General features: G+C 41.4%; 1 protein-coding gene across 13 annotated transcripts in view; it reads left to right on the plus strand.

Annotated features, from left to right (window-relative positions):
- Nucleotides 1-17,339, plus strand: part of arvcfb (ARVCF delta catenin family member b) — a 201,035-nt gene that overhangs the window by 143,804 nt on the left and 39,892 nt on the right. For 10 of the 13 annotated variants that reach the window (XM_031848921.1, XM_031848914.1, XM_031848910.1 and 7 more), the window contains 5 exons: nt 3,311-3,494; nt 11,469-11,586; nt 11,727-11,898; nt 13,675-13,692; nt 15,780-15,851. In XM_031848921.1, the coding sequence (XP_031704781.1) occupies nt 3,311-3,494; nt 11,469-11,586; nt 11,727-11,898; nt 13,675-13,692; nt 15,780-15,851 (564 nt within the window). The remainder of the gene's footprint in view (nt 1-3,310; nt 3,495-11,468; nt 11,587-11,726; nt 11,899-13,674; nt 13,693-15,779; nt 15,852-17,339) is intronic. The other 3 variants (XM_031848916.1, XM_031848920.1, XM_031848918.1) reach the window with 1 other exon arrangement.

Consider the following 17,339-nt stretch of genomic DNA (forward strand, 5'->3'; position numbering starts at 1 on the left):
CAGACAATGCTAACCTAATTGACTCAGCCATTGACTCAACAACTACACACAGAAACAGACCAACAACGGTCGGTATGATATCCTGAGACCAGCCTGAACAGACACACCTGGTCTGAACCATGGGTAGGTCTGGGTAGATAACAATATGCAATAAAGGCAGAAAACAAACATGTAATTAAATAATACTGGTGTAATTTCTTCAATCAGAGGTTTGATTATGCTGATGAAAGAGCATTCATATGTTTAAATAACATCTCAGCTGGTTTTCGTCCAAGTTTAACGTACCATGAAAGTGGTTGGGGGGGGGGGGACAAAAGAAAATCTATTTTAAATTTGTAGAGCTATGAAATTTACAGTAAACACATGAAGCACAAAATTAAATCAGCCTTCATTCAGCAATGTTCAGCAACCTGAACATTGTTTAGAGCATCGGGGGCTTTTTGCCCTGGAATTAGCCTCTCTTGCAATGTTTACTCTCAGGTCATGTTTTCCCAACAAGCTCTGTGAATCAGGCTTATTTAGTTTGTTATTAAACTTATTTACTGTACATCAGCGACCAGGTACAAAATCCATTCATTAAAAAAAAAAGAAAATATGCTTTGTTCCAGCTTTCGCTCGAAGCTAATTTCTCTCCGTAGGCCCTTTGGCATTGACAAAGACACAATAAGTGGATAGTTTGAGGTTATTGATGGGCATACAAGGCCTGTGTCTATATAGGGATATATAAAGAGTACAAGTATTGAGTAAAATCACAGCACATCATTCACATTGTCCAAAATGTTAAATCTTCTCACTGAACTTCCAGTCCCATAAACATGATCTGTTAAGCACACAAGATTCTATTAAGTTGGCTTGAGGCTTTAGTGTGTGTTCAATAGCCTGCATCGCAATAATGTGTTTGTGTGTGAAAGTGGCCCATGGAGCCTCACCTCAGCTTCCACATCTAATGGCTTCCCAGTAAGATACTGGTCGCCTGGTGATCTATGACGCACAGGAAGCCGGTCTAGTCACCAACCGGAACCACAGAGGGAATGGAGGTTACGATAGACAAGCCACTGTGATGGGCTTAAGTAAGGTCATGAGCCGCATTCAAATATCACAAGAACACAGTATGCAGATTAGTCTAATACGTTTTATTTTTCCCTTTTCAACGTCTTGGCGAAGGAAACAAGTTTCCTGCAGGCCCAACCACACCAGAAGGAATGGATTTATTTTTAGCCCTGGCCTGTCCGCCGAGGCCTTATTTATGATTTAATAGAGGAAATAATGACCATCTGGAAAATGTACAGAAACTGTTTTAAAGAACGGGGCGAGACATTTTCATTGCCCTGCTAATGGTCTGTTATTGTGGGGCAAGAGGGAATCTGTCTGCGTATGTATGTATGTGCACGAGTGTGTCAGGTCCTTCATGTCAGGCAAAGTGCATGCGTCTTTGAGCTCTCCTGCGTGCGTTTGTTTAATCGTAATGCTGTAACTCCCAGTTGTTGTTCTCTTTGGACCAGGCGTTTTCAAACTGTGAGGCGTGGGACAGTTAAACGAGGGGGTGTGGAGGGAGAGACGTGAGGCAAAGTTACTGTGTGAGGCTAAAAGGACAGGAGCCTGCTGGTGTTCTAAACACAGCTGAAAGTTGGCTATTGAAGTCTGGATGGCTGATTTGGACCGTTCACCAACACAGCCAGCTGTCACAGTGGTGTGACACACAGCTCATGGAGCCAATTAAGGCTCAGGGACGGCAGTAGGGGGGCTGGACAGCTGCAGGGCCCACCATGGTTTGGGGGTTGGAGAGAGCGGGTCCAATGTTGGTTGGTGGAGATTCCTTTTTTCCCCCTTTCTTCCCACTTCGTTAGTTTGATATCTCTGTCCAACCAGCCTCGACGTCCTTATTGTTTCATTTTATTTACCATTTCCATCTCTGGGTTAGGAAGTGTAGCTTTCCTGCCCCAATGCGGCCATGCTGGCCTACCACCAATATCCTTTGTATAACTATATTATATTATAGGAGAGAATTAACGTGCATAAATCCAATTAGGAAAAAATGATGCACCTTATATCTACTGTTAAACGTCATATTTTCTTCATCATTAAAGTAATCCAGTGATAGTTTTCTGTACATCCATGGGCACATTGCAAACAGGAACTGTCATTAACTAATTTGGCATATTTTCAATGATGGCAACATTGTCAGACTTTGTAAACCCCAACTTTGGACGACCAGATCTTCAGATCAGAATGCAAACTAAATGCCTGAATATCAAAAGAGAAAAGAAATAGTGAGATAAGTGATGAGAGACGAAGGCAGAGAGAGAGAGAGAGAGAGAGAGAGAGAGAGATCAGAATGATGGTATAATAAAAACAGAAACTCTGTCCACATCAAACATGGACTTCAAAGTTTCTTTTTTATTTTTGTTGTAACATTTTTGTTCTCCTCAAACCAGAGTCTGCCTCGCAGAGCTTCTATGTGTCTGAGTGAAAACCCATCTGATGCTGACGCTTTATCGCAGCCCTTTATTTTTGCGGGGTTTGGCTGCCTGGCTATGCTGCCAACAACGTCCTCCGCACTGCTTTGTCTGCCTGCCTCTGTTTTGTGAAACCTCAGGATGCACAGACCCAGCTCAATTTAGTTTACCTCTTCTGCAGAAGTATGCAATAGGCTGCCTGTTAGAGAGGTGTTCAGGTAAATAGAAAATGCTTTCTCCTGCTTGGATTGTTTAGATGAGAGAATAGAGGAGGTGATGGATACACGTCTGTGTGCTTTTTGCCAAAGTAGTTAAATTCTATTGAATACAGCATATGTATGCATTGAGGTCCAAGTGGTATATTATTTAAAAAGTGATACTGCATTAGTTGAGAAGTAAGATTAAGCATCGTAAGGTTACTTCCTGTAACCTCACTGTTCCAATAGCGATAGCATGAGAGTATTATAGAAATATCACAGTGAGTACTGTCCTCTATGAACTTTGTGTGGATTACGACATTGTGATAGTCGGCTAAGCCCTCGTGGGAAAATAATAAAACTATTACAGTTTGTTTTAATAATGTTCAATATGACTTTTTCAAAAGTGGTGTACCTCCAATCTTAATGTGGTTTTGATTGTAATCTTAAAGTCTGCACTACAGTTTTGCCGCTATTCAGCTGTCGTTATATTGCATCACTTTCACTCTCCTCCTCTTCCACCTTCCTCCTCTTCTTTATTCCTCTTCTATCCTCCATATTTCTCCTTATAATCCTCTTTCCAAATCACCTATTTCTTTCCCTTTCTATCACTATCCTCTTAATATCTCTTCTAATTTCTATTTAATTCCCCGACAGGAACCTTGTGGAATCTGTCGTCCTATGAACCCCTGAAGATGGTGATCATCAACCACGGCCTGCAGACCCTGACCAACGAGGTTATTATTCCCCATTCTGGTTGGGAGCACGAGCCAAACGAGGATTCAAAGCCCCGCGACGCCGAGTGGACCACCGTCTTCAAGAACACCTCCGGCTGCCTCAGGTAGGTTTAGACATGAATCAAGCTGATGTTGATTTTATTAAAAAATAGTGTCTGAATTTAAATAAGAATTTTGAGAGAAATGTTTCATTTTACAAGAATTTAATAACACTGGGTTTCAGTGTTTATAACAAATATGCTTTTGTCATTTTCACATGTGTACACAATATCGTCAAACTCTAGAATAAACTTAAAATCTTGAATATTACAGGAAAAATTATTCTGCAGATGTTCTAGTTGAGTCAAACTTGGTTGCAGGAAGATGGACTGAAAAGATTAAAATCAATTTCAAATTCATCAAATTCAAATGTATATTTTTTGTGCTTTTAGCACCAAAAGCTGAGTCCCATTATATTGGAGAGAAGGCACACATGTATATGGTAGATACCTCCATAACTAGGTGACTCAGACCAAAACAATCTAGATTGATGTATAGCACTACAGGTAGGAGACAAGAAGAAAATGATGTATTTTTGATTTTGGGGTTTGTTAAATGACAAAGATGACAGTTTTAAAATGTCTTTATTGTTAAATGCAGAACAAAGAAGGGCAATGAGGCGTGGCATTGTTTCCAGCTGAGACACTTTGTTTTTTTGTGATTGCTATGAGACAGAATGTTGGACGACTGGGTACAAAACTGCCAGTGACGAGCGCAGCGGTTTACTGAAATTTGAATATTTTACAACCCTCCGCAACCACAAACCATCTTGCGGTTGGCTCATCAATAGTACAGTACTGAGGTTAATGCAACAGCCCTAGATCTGATGTTTTATTGTGTCATATGTGATAGTGAACTGTATATCTTTGCAGTTTAGGACTCGTGATCGGATACGTTGGAGACATTTTACAGCCAAATTGGTTTATCAATCAATTGAATAAAAATATCCGTAGATTAAGCTATCCTCCGATTAAAGAAGTCTAAAGTGGGAATAGCACAAAGAGGAAGCAAAACTGCAATTTAAACAAGAAGTCCGGATATGAAAAATGTGTGAATCCAGAATGCTGTCTTTTGAAGTTTGAGCAGATTGAAATTTTGGACAAAACCAGCTTTAAATCAGGAAGGACACAGATAGACATGAGGCAGAAACTGTGCAGACAGATGGCAGATTTATTCAGGTTAAAGTCAATTTAAGTTTACAGCATGTGGACACATTTTAGAGATCATCCTGGATTTTATCGAGGGGATCCTTAACACACACACATCCTTGTTTTTACTCTGATACCAGTTGTAGCTGGGGACAGATGTGACGTATATGAGACTATATTGTGTTGGACCAGGGTCAGGTTTTAGTTCTCAGGTACTAAAAGAATTCACGATACGGCAGATGCTGTATCTGTATCTGTATGTATGTGAAGTATGCTGGATGTCTGTCTGCAGCAGATTGCTGGGTGACAAACTGTTAATGACCCAAGCTTCATCACATACAGGTAAGGTGCATTGTGTTATCACTTCAGAAGACATCTATCTACTGCATTTTGGGAAGTTGTTTTTGAAATGTTCCTCTATTCGTATCTTGTCATTCTAATATGGGCTGGGTAACATTACAACCACTCCACCCTGAGTCCAATGAGTAGCAGTAGAAGGTAACTGAGCAAGCTGCAATTAAATAAGCACACCAATGAAGTTATTCTCAAGCTTATTATGGCTGAGAGAAGATAAATTGAGCCTGCAGTGCAAATCGTAGCCTCATGACAACAAGTCAATATGTCTGATTCCTTTTTTTTTTTTTAGAAAAGCACTCTCTCTTTTTGATGGTCAGAAAAAACAACAACATGCGCGCATCAGTGTTAATCGGGATGAAAAACATAGAATTTTGAATGAGTGTGTCATTAACCCTTATGCGTGAGCTACAGTGCATTGCCATCACTGAACCCGGAATGCTGTCTTCAGTGACTGCAATCGGAACCCGGAGTTGTTCTTAGATCAGTCATCCAAAGTGGTGTTAACTTCTCCATTTCCACGGTGACATGCCTCCATGTTAAAGTGGTGTGACTAACTCGGCCATGCCGCTGACCCTGTCTGCTCCATTTGTTTTAAGAAGTGAAGGTCTGTGATAGTCCTGGGGGGCTCTAATGCGTATACTGGTCTTTGCAGTCACATTGCTCTCGTCCGATGAAGCAGAGCTACGGGATGATTGATTGGTTTGAACCTGTTCATCAGCAGGAAACTGCTGCCTCACTAGAAAGTGCTGAATCCATTTGACCTGTGACCTGTAGTCAAACAATGTCCACAGTAATGCATGGTCAAACATGGTCATATCCACGGTGGAGTTTTCAGATTGTTTTCTAAAAGTTAGCTGTCCTCACTGAAACACAAACATCTTTGTCCTGTTTATTTTGTGGCAGTAACCGTAATTTCTTTCTTTCTGTTGTGTGCCCCAAACATTTATATACATATAATTTACAGCCTACAAACTACAGAACATCACATCACCATATAATATTACTGCCTCTCCAGCTTCTACTTGTCTTAGGTTTTATTAGCAACAATCTAAAAGCTTCCCTGCTTTCAAAATGATACCTGATATTCAAATTCAATGCAAGTTCAGTGTGGAGTGCACCTCAGACACGGCGAAACCTCAGCCAAACATGCTCTCTGCCTCGGTCTATAAATGCTGTCATCAGCTGAGGCTGACGACTTGAGTGCAAGAGTCTCGAATTCCTGTGTTCCCTCTCCCAAGTATCTCCTATCTTCTACCTTCCCTGCTGAAGCAGTCATTTTGGCTTCAACTCAGAATGACAGACTGTAGTAAATTGCGAAAGACAGAGAGTGTGCATGTGGCGTTATCACGCCTCACGCCTGGCTGTGCTTTTCTCAAGCCCGTCTAGACTGTAATCCAGGGCAGAGCTCCCGGAGTAGACACTGCGATGTGCTGGTTGACATCCAGAACAATACGACATCCAAATCCAGCTCAGACAGAAAGTACCAGAATGTATTTCACACATTATTGCTCTGCATCAGATGCTTTCCAGCTAGTTGTCTCTGGCTGTACAAAGTATGGAAACCTGCTTGTAATTTCAGAACATTTTCTGCTGAGTTGAATAGCAGCATTAACGAATTAAGAGGGAATAAATGAAAGTGCTCTGATTTAGCCGAGGAAAGTCAGAGACAAGTCATGGAATTTTCCATCAGGGCCACAGTGGGAACCCTGCTCTCACTGCCTCGTACTGCTTCTCATTGTGTCTCTCAAGATGTCTTTCATTATCTGTCATGCTCTCTCTCTCTCTCTCTCTTTCTTTCTTTTTGTGTGTGTATGTACTGTATGTTTTTCATCGTCTTCCCAAACACTATATCCAAACCGTGTCACCCCTGATGCCACATATCACACAGTATCTCCCCCGTGCTCACCCTCCCTCGACCCTCGACGCGGCCGCGAATATGTCTCCATGGTAACTGTGACCAAGCCCACAGTTGCCTAGACGCCGGGTTTTTTGTGTGCTGGGGAGAAGTGCTGATGCCAGGGAGAATCTGTTTACTTACGCCAACAGAGACGCGGCTTGCACCTCAATAAAGCCGGGGATAGTTTTATTATAATAGCCTCTTCTGTCGATAGGAGGCAGCTTATTTACAGTGTTTACACTGAGGGCTCAGTGAAGGGGAAACTCTGTGTGTGTGTGTGTGTGTGTGTGTGTGTGTGTGTGTGTGTGTGTGTGTTGTCTTTGGTGGTGTTGGGGTTGGGTATCAAGAGCTGGTTCTGGTGCCAGTACAAGAACAGAGATAACAGTGATGGGCCTCCACATGCACCAGCGCTTCCAAATGTGTAGTGTTTAGGATCGGTTTGTCAGATCAGAAGGGTTAATTAGTTTAGTGATGCTTATGACAAAGCATTTCATTCAGCTGGATATACGAGTGCAGAATTTTAATAATGTAAATAATTATATAGTATAATGAAACAGAGATAATATAATGTTAGGATGTCCAACTCAAGTAAACACACGTGTGACTTGCGCATGTTAACATAGACGGTGTTTATTTTGGTCTTTTCTCTACTTGGATGGATTGGAACACATTTGGGTACGGACACCCATGGTTCCCAAATGATGAATCCTAATAACTTTAGTGATACCCTGAATTTTCATTTGGTCACCATGAGGTGACACTTCTATTGTTAATGCAATAGCAAATACGACTTCAGACTGAATAACGAGTCTTTTTCACGGCAGTCATTTTGACTTGCCATAGAAGGAAAGGTAGAGGTGTGACTAATAACAATGACTCTGTTCTATTTCAGTGAGCTGTGACAGTAAGCCAGCATGCACAATACCACGGCTCTGAAATTGAAGCAGCTAAATGAAATTCAGACGCCGTTCATGTTATTGTTCACTCCTGTGCTTTACCAACTGTGACATGCTGAAAAGTCTGACGTGAAACATGTGTATGATTTGAGTTCAGTGGAAATCTGCTGATATTAAGGGCTTTTCTGTTATTTGCCTTTTAACGCATTCTAGTCTATTTTCTGGCTCAGATAATATGAGAGAATTTGAACAAGGATTAGATAAGAAGCAAAATCAGGCCCGGCATTATGGGCGGGCCCCGGGGGGGCTGCTGTGCCCCCCCATAGAGTCAGGAGCTTGTGATGTGTGATCCCATGCTCTGTACATTGTAAACTCAAACAGAGCCTACTAAGAGGGAGCCCTTTTTTATATGTATGAACGATGCTAACAGTCAAAACCAGCAGGGGAAGGTGCGTAGAAACAGCTGTTTGCAAGTCTCTCTCTCTCTCTTTCTTTTTTGTTGAATGTTCCTTAACTTTCATATCATTTCCCTTCTAATATAGGGCCGAAAAAACTATTTACAACCCCGCTAAACAAGCAGGATAATAAACCCTTGTCCGTCTATCAGTCGCTCTCCACCGCTCCTTTTCACACGGTTCTCAGGACGGCGCTGCTGTGACATAAGAACCCCCGACAACAACAGCGCTGTCCATGGTGCTGACGCAACAGCTGAGCGATGTAGTCACGTCATGTATCGGCCAATCATTTTGTTGTATTTGCTATTTTAAAAAAATATATATATATATACATTAATATACTTATACTTGCTATACTATACTTGTATATTTTATCCCCCCCTGGACACCCTTACAGTCAGCTAAGCCCAAGTGGTTTATATTACTAGTACCTGTATCGCTCTGCTGGTCCGACATTACGTCCACTTCTTGGATGCGGCCCAGAAAATAGCTGCGTTCCATTTCCTCGGCAGTCCAGGTACTCTGACGTATATTTACTGTCAATGACTTCACTGTTGTATCCTGAAATTCTAGACACACATATGCTACGTATAGATAGGGAGGATGTGTTTATAATTGTATAATAAACCTGATCAATACACTGACGTGCGCCACCTATTATGTTTACACTGAGCCCGCTTACGGAAATCAGATGCCCACCCACAGATTTATGTCTGCCGCCGGGTCTAGGCAGAATCCATAAGATGAATCTGAAATTAAATCATGATCGATAGAACGTAAAGGATACCCAACCCCAGGGTGCACATATGGTCCTGCAGCGTTGCCGTTGACCTTGCAGGACGTTAGCGGAGGACAGCCACGACTCCATCAGTCTCCATCAGTCTCCACAAGTCCATCTCCAGTCTATTCGTCTCAGCTGCTCTATTGTCCTCTGATGGCCACATGACTCTGAGCGTCCTTCACACCCACACTTCATCTGATAAAGCACACACACTATAGGCACATTCTGATCACAGTGACAGGCGGTCCGTGTCTGTGCTGTGTTTCTGCACTCGGTTGTCAAAGAAATGAGAATGTTCCTGTTTCTCTTAGAACTGCCCTATCATTGTCATATGGTATTTTGTCACCGTATTCTTTCTTTGACCATCAAAATGTAAGTGTTAACATGTTTTTTTCAGTAATGTCATCTCCTGTTAAAGAAGGAAACAAAAAATGCTTTGCCTCGGCCCAGTGTTCTAAAATGTCTCTTGATCTGAAAATGTTGGGGTCTGAATCAGATAAATGACTTACTTACTGCATGTTTCAAACACATGGATATCATACCTACCGCCTCTTAGTGGATTAAGAAATTTAGTAATGATTTGTGGTAATAGCAAGGGCTGCAAGATTAGCTCATTTCCTTTTATACAGTACATTTTAATGTTTCACTTGTAGCCATGATATTTTGTTAGATATTTTGACATTAATTAAATATTATTTATTGAAACTGCTACAAGCAACAACGCTACACACTACACTACATAGCTGTATTGCAGTTTTAAAACAGCAACACAAGTGTTAACAAGACGCAGTGTTTTTTTGGGCTGAATACTAACTTGCTCACAATGACAGCGTGCTGATGTTTAGCAGGTGTGCTCTAATGTTTCCGTATCCACAATTATAGTTTAAGGTGTTGGGATATTAACATTTGCTAATTAGCAATAAACACAAAGTTCCTGAAAATGAAACAGCTGACAATAAAACTCTTCAGTCTGTCTGCCCTGAAATACACTCCTGTCAAATAAATCCAAGGCGGTTGCTCCTCCGGATCCATTTACAGGGGAGGTGGTGACTGTTTTTTGACAGCTGGAGACGAATGGGTTTCGTTTATGAGCGGGTCCAGATGTCCGGTACTGTCTGCCTGGTCTCTACCAAAGATTACTTTGAATTAGCACTAACTGCTGGATGGTTCTGTGGGTTTCCACAGAACCATCAGAGCATTATGACTTTGCAGTTGTGTCTGTTTTTTATAAAACAGGAACATTATATAGCAGTGTTGTAGGACTGGTTGTGTGTTTCTGTCCACACAGCACTATAAAGCATTCCAGCTCTGCTTACCACCACCAGGCTGCCACTCTTCCCCAGTACTAACTGGGGGTCGGCTAATGGGATTAGGTGGGTTGGAAGTCCTGATAAATGAAGTCCCCGGTGAGGAGCAGGGAGCTGTAGCTTTCTCTTAACGCTCTTTAAAGCCTTGCCTTTCACAGTCAGTCAGACAGCCGCACTAAGACTGCACCCGCTCTGCTGCCAGTCTGCTTATAGGAGCTGTGCTAAGGGCGCAGGCTGATGTAACATGGATAGCATTTCCCTTTGTAGCAAAAAATGAAATTTATATTCATCATTCTTTTAAGATTATTCCTGAAGCAGTCCGGCTTTATTACATTGTACTATTGAGGCAGACAGGGAGGATAAAGGCTACGGGCCAGAAAATCCCAAGGTTGGCTCAGACAGGTTTTAGATTGCTAATATTGGACTTTTTAATCTTCATACATCTGCCATCTGTCATTGTCCAGTCTGGCAACGTCTTCAAATGGGAATCATTAAAGTTGATGGTACTAGAATCTAGTAATGTTGCACGCTTAAATGAATGAATAAACAACAACAAAAGAACTCTGATCTTTTATGGTGCTCAGTTTTTTAATCTGTGTTGTTAGTTTTACGGTATATGTCCTGTTTGTTACAATGTGGTTAAGCAAGCAGGATAAGACGCCTTTGTGTCTGTCCATCGCTCTCCACCGCTCCCTTTGTCTCAGTTCTCGGGACGGCGCTGCTGTGACATAAGAACCCCCGACAATCAACAGCGCTGTCCATGGTCCTGACACAACAGCTGAGCGATGTAGTCACCTGTGCCTCTGTCACCTGTGATGTTTCGTTGAGATACAGTTTTCATGAATGCAATGACAAAATAAGCTTGATTTGTCTTGCTACTATCCATTAAGTTAAATTACTAGTAGCAGTTGTATTAACAATTATACCACTAGCAGTTGTAGAAAGTGCTGCCTCTTGCTTAAGTGGTTTGTCAGATTTGGGGGATCATAAATATGTTGAGTTTAAGATATTGACTTCCTTCAAATACCATACAGATCTTAGTATATTGTATTGTATATTCAAGAAGATACATATATACGTATATACCCTCACAATCTGAATCATCTGCTGCCAAATGGCTGCAGGTTCTGTTAGCGGTGTAGTTCTATCTGGTTGATGCCGACTAACAGTGTGTGTTTATGACTTTATTTTCCTGAAGAAACGTGAGCTCAGACGGGGCAGAGGCTCGGCGCAGACTGAGGGAATGCGAGGGATTGGTGGACGCCTTGCTGCACGCTCTCCAATCAGCTGTAGGGAAGAAAGACATGGACAACAAGGTAGTGTCTGATTCGCCACTAAAACACATCCGTTAAGGCAAATGATGAATACAGATGTCGTGTATTTATTGAGATCTTATTGAAGTATTATGCAGATGTACTTGTAGATGAGAACACCTCTGTCTCTTTTTCCCCCATAGTCTGTGGAGAACTGTGTTTGTATTATGAGGAACTTGTCCTACCACGTCCACAAAGAGGTGCCGGGGGCCGAAAGGTTCCAGGACCCCTCAGCGCTTCAGGCTCCTGGCTCAGCAGGACCACAGAGGAAGAAAAAGGATGACGCCGGCTGCTTCGGAGGCAAGAAGGCCAAAGGTGAGAAGGAGAAAAGAAAGAGACAGATACAAATGTGGTAACCACTAATCTGAATTGTAAACTTTAGGACTTCCAAAATGAGATTATTGCCTTTTGTTAAATTAATAATAGAAGAAAATTAGAATGATTTGTATTGCATAACAGGTAACTTATGATTCATTAGAAAAGCTTCTTTAAAGTGTAGAACACTTTGTTTAATGATTGGTAGCAGCTGCATGTGCTGGCTTTATAGTCCTTAATATTGTTTCTTTTGCTTACTTGTTTTTCATGCAATTGACAGAAAGGCAAAGCCGTTATTCAAACAGCTGGATTGAATATACCAGTCTCTACCTTGTCCTCGTCTTCTTTACTGTCTTTGTTTGTTGTTGGTTTTATATGAGTGCCGGGCTCATATAAATTCCCTCAGATAATGACGATGTTGTTAGAAAATCTGTAGTAATCTGTCACATCGAATGTGCATATAGACTTCATACGTTGGATGTCTCAAACACAGTTCTCCTGTCTCTTGAAAATAGGGTTTTTATATTAACTGTCACAGTAACCTCTTAGCGTCAATGCAGCACTATGATGAGACACCTCTGTAATGGACGTGTATCGTGCTACCGTCTGCTGCTTCAGGAGGTTTTTCCCATTATTGATTCTCCTCAACAGATGTGCCATGTACGCACGCGTCTTCATCAGCATTCTCCCAGGCTGTTAGCTCAACGACACTGTTCTCTATCTACTGTACAACATTAATGACTGCCATTAATCAGTCAGCCAATGAGGTGTAACTGCCAGCCAGTGACCCTCGGCTTCTAACGGCTCATTGGAGAATCCCTTCGGTTCAGGGGTCAGGAGAACACACTAGCTTACATGTATACAGAGTTATAAAGACACTAATTAACCACATAAATACTTTCACACATGCACACACGCGCTTAGAATAATGAGAGGTGTTTAGCTGCTGCAGACCCTGAAGGTGTTCTTTGGCAAAAAAACGAGGCTCAGGTACAGAAACATTAAACGTGGCTATAAAGGAACATGGAGGCGGGTGGTTAAGCAGCACTGTCGGCGATATGCTTGGCAATTTGTTACCTTAAGTAGGCTACGTTTGGCCTCCTCTTCAGTTTAATGTCACATTCAGTATTAAATATACCATTATGCTCAACACGCGCTCAGCAGCTCAAGTATTGTTTTAGCTCCTAAACAGCCTGATTCGTGGCTGTTATTTCCGTCTCTTTGAGCACATCTCTGTTCCTCCCAGGCAGTGACTTTAATGATGCTTACAGTTGGTGCTGTTGCTATGTATGTGTTTCACTGTGACTCTCTCTCCAACTCTCCTCTCTGACAATGGAAGCTGATTCCTTTCTTTCTTTCTTAGACTTTTCGTTCTCCTTTCTCTCGTTGGCTAGCTTTTCTTCATGTTTTTTCCTATTTTTTTTTATGTTTCTGGCTATTTGACGGCTTCCTTCTCCCTCTCTCTTTCTATCTAAAAAGCCATCCCACTGATGCCAACTCTTTGAGCATGCTTTCAGGAACAGCTATGGACTGCTAATAGCATCCCATTTAGCCTCTTTCCTCTCTTTGCTCTCTCCATCTTTCTTTTCTAGTTTTTCCCCCTTCCCCTTCCCCCTTTAATCTTCCCTGTTTAGTAAAAGATGCCGTCTTTTTGTAAAACTGTTCATCTATTGCTCAGCTTCTTGACACACGCACACGTCTTTTTCACCATGCCTCTTCTCTCTTCTCCCTGCTTTGTGTTTTTTGCATTGCTGCTGCTTCCTTGGCTAACTATAGAGGAATGGTTTAATCAAGGTGAGTGTCCCCCCCTCGGCCCTTCTCACTTGAGCTCTCCTCACCCTCCTCCTCCTCTTCTACCCCTGGCTGTAGAATGTAGTTAGAAGTAGTTTTGGGTGTCTTCCAAAAATCTGAGAAAGTTCCAAGGACTTCAAAAAATTGAGTATTATAGGCTCCACCCCTCCCAATCTTCACAGTGATTTGTTCCTCTGAGATAGTTGAAAGGTTAAGGTGATCAAACTTGATGAAACGGGTAAGTCCATCGGGATGTAAAGTAGAGCTTGACTAATCAAATGAGTCGAAGATGCAGCAATTAAAAACCCAAACCTATTTAGTCTGAATCTATGATTGAATTGAAATTAACTGAAATTAAGTGAAATGTCAAACATTTTATACTCTAGTTAAAACTAATCCTGACTCGCCGGCTGCTACTTCCTGTATCAGACTTTTCACCGATCCCTTTGTGTTGTGTTTAAGAATAAATGTCAAGCTCTGCTAGATCCTGTTAGTGTGTGTGCGTGTTTGGGTGTGTGTATAGGAGGCTTTGAATGATATGGATCATCATTACTGAAACAGATTTGTATTGAAGCTGCCAATATCAAATATTTTTGAATAATAGTTTTTTTAAGACTATTATTAGATGTTCAAGAAACATAAACATGACTTAATTATATCAAAAAATAAAATTTTATAAGAATACATTTAAAATTAAATAAATATAAGATCAATAATGAAAAATAGATAAAACACATTGTTTCTCCTACAGCTAGTAATCAACTATGTCCAACCTGAAGTGAGGTTTGCAAGGCTCTCATCCTGCTCCTAGCAGAAGAGCATATCAATCATCTCCAAGCATGTAGGTTCAAGACAATTCATAAAATGACCCCACTTTTAAATAGTTATTGTTTTACCTTAATAGAATAGGTATTTTTTTCGAAGGATATACATGCAGACAGTTCTTTTAGCCATTAACCAATACTTTGCTATCATCCGTTTTGCCTGTAAAAAACATAGATCTAAAAGTATTTGCTCTTTCTTCCCCTCGTTATGTTCTGTTGGACAACAACCTAATAATAAAAGCTTGGGCTCCATAGTTCTCTTCCATCATATATTTCACCTCTTCCCAAAACTTCTTATTTCATTTTATTACATTCCCAGGCACGATGGAAAAATATTCTCTTGGATTGTCCACATTTGAAACACAAATCTGGGCTATTACTATTACAGTTATTTAGCTTTGTTTTGGGAGTAATATATGTGCACATCAGCCAACAATCTTCAGTACTTGGTCCTAAAGGCATTTTGGGAAATGCTCGTAATTGCTTTCTTGCTATAAGAGCTGGGTGAAAAGATTGATACCGCTCTAATGTCGATGCATTAACTATGAACCTGGATGCAGAAGTCAATTTGCTTAGCTGCTATAAAGATTTGAAGCCAGGCTGGCCCGCTCTCATTTGTTTTACCTCAATACAGTCATGCTGATTCTCCCTGCTTCCAGTCTACATGCTAACCCAAGCTAATTACTTGCTGGCTGTAGCTTCACGTTTAGTGCACAGCGACATGACAGTGATATTGATCTAATCATCTGACTCTCGGCAAGAGATGACCACGAGCCGGCCGAGCTGCAATCACCCACATCCCCTCCCCACTCCACTTCCCCTCTTCCACTGCATTACAGTTACTGTAGGAAAGTGTATGTATGTGATTGTATGCGGCCAGTGTTCTATAGCCAACGTCAGACAGTGTGGAGTGTACAGTTTGTGTGTGCTTGAACATATCACGCTTCTAGCTCTCTGCACTGTGTATACATGCACACATGCGTGCTTTTTGCGGGTGGGTGTGTAGACCTGGGTTAGACCGATATGTCACTTCAGAGATGGAGAGGTTATATCATGAAAATAATGCAGTTATGATGTAAACATGAACATGGTTACATTTAAAGACGCTGAATATAAACTACTGTATTTTCAGCTTCAGTTTAAAAATATTTATAACAGCCTTCCGAACCCGTATCGGTCCAACCCTGGTGTCGACATCGTCTTTTATAAACAAGTTGTTCTAGGATGTGGCACTGACTTCGTCTTACTCCTCTCTCCTCTACCCAGGCAGGAAGAACGGCGAGAACGACAAAAACTACGACACACTGGATCTGCCCAAGCGCTCGGAGCCCTCAAAAGGTAGGACTTTTCTGTCAAGAAAAACATCCCTCCGTTAACGCTTTCGCTCCTGAGGGAGAATGTAACAGTCTGGAAATAACTCGCCTTATTTAGATGTTATCCTGCAGGACGAGACAGACAGGAAACTAGTCAGATCTCGGACAGCAAGGCTGGTGAAGATGATTGGTTTGATTGGGGACAGGTCAGGTGTGTAGGGCAACAAAAGCGTGCGAGGCCTTTGACGGAGAGAGGCGGTCTGGCAATTTAGCTTTGTTTGATGGTTTTGTGCCTTCACTGTGACAGTCGATTGTTGGCGGCTTGTGAGAGCATTAACTCTGAAAGCAATCATTTTGTAAAATACAACAATGCACTGGGACACAAAAGGCAATAAAAAGCAGCCTCTTATTGTATTCTGAGCTCTATCAAGTTTGTAGCTAAATGGAATCCATTGTGTTATCTGTTGCATTGTACCGTGCTACAATTCATTGGTGACTGTTGGTTCTAGGAGTGGGCGATATGGACAGAATCTTCTGTCCCTGTATATGTCATTTTATAGTAAGATTGGAGCTGAAAATAATAAGTCACATTAATTTTGTTTCATTTGTGGGATAAATCTGCTTCTGTTTTGATAATCCATTAGTCACTTTTCAAGCATGAATGTCAGTCAATCATTTTCTGGTTATAGCTTTTCTGTTTGGATTTGATGATTCTCTGTTTTACATAATTGAAAATGTAATAGCTTTGTGTTTTAGACTGTTGATTCAGACAAAACAAGACATTTGACGTGTCTGACATTTCACATTCCAAATGATAACCCCCTCAAGAGCAAAATCTCATTTTTACAGCTAAGTTTTTGTACAGCCTAAACAAACAGGATATCTTGTGTTCATTTTAGAGGTGCTGGTAGCTGGAATTTTGTCCCCTTTGGACAGAGACAGTCTTTGTGCTAAGCAATGCTAACCATCTGCCGGCTTTAGCTTCCTATTTACCGTATAAACAAGAGTGAGGTCAATCTTCTCTGCTATGAGGCAAATCAGCATATTCCCAAAATCAAACACACAAAGGTGGATAGCAAGAGGTGTTTTGTTGTTGTTTGAAAAGGTGAATGCACTGGTGTTGGGTTGAAGGAACTGTGCTTTTCTTGACCAGAGAATAGTAACTGGCTACTCTCCTGTCCTGATTTATGTACTGGTATATTTTGGTACTGGTATTATATTATATACATATCTGCCATGTCTATAAATATTGTAGAATAACATGTGATCAGTGGTTTGAGAAGTACAGCTTAGTCCCCTGACTCTGCAACTGGTTCTATCAATAATGTGTGACTAAGTGTGAGTGAGTGTGTGTGTGTGTGTGTGTGTGTGTGTGTGTGTGTGTGTGTGTGTGTGTGTGTGTGTGTGTGTGTGTGTGTGTGTGTGTGTGTGTGTGTGTGTGTGTGTGTGTGTGTGTGTGTGTGTGTGTGTGTGTGTGTGTGTGTGTGTGTGTGTGTGTGTGTGTGTGTGTGTG

This window comes from Anarrhichthys ocellatus, unplaced genomic scaffold, assembly GCF_004355925.1.
Source record: "Anarrhichthys ocellatus isolate YVR2014 unplaced genomic scaffold, GSC_Weel_1.0 scaffold9, whole genome shotgun sequence".
Lineage (NCBI taxonomy): Eukaryota > Metazoa > Chordata > Actinopteri > Perciformes > Anarhichadidae > Anarrhichthys > Anarrhichthys ocellatus.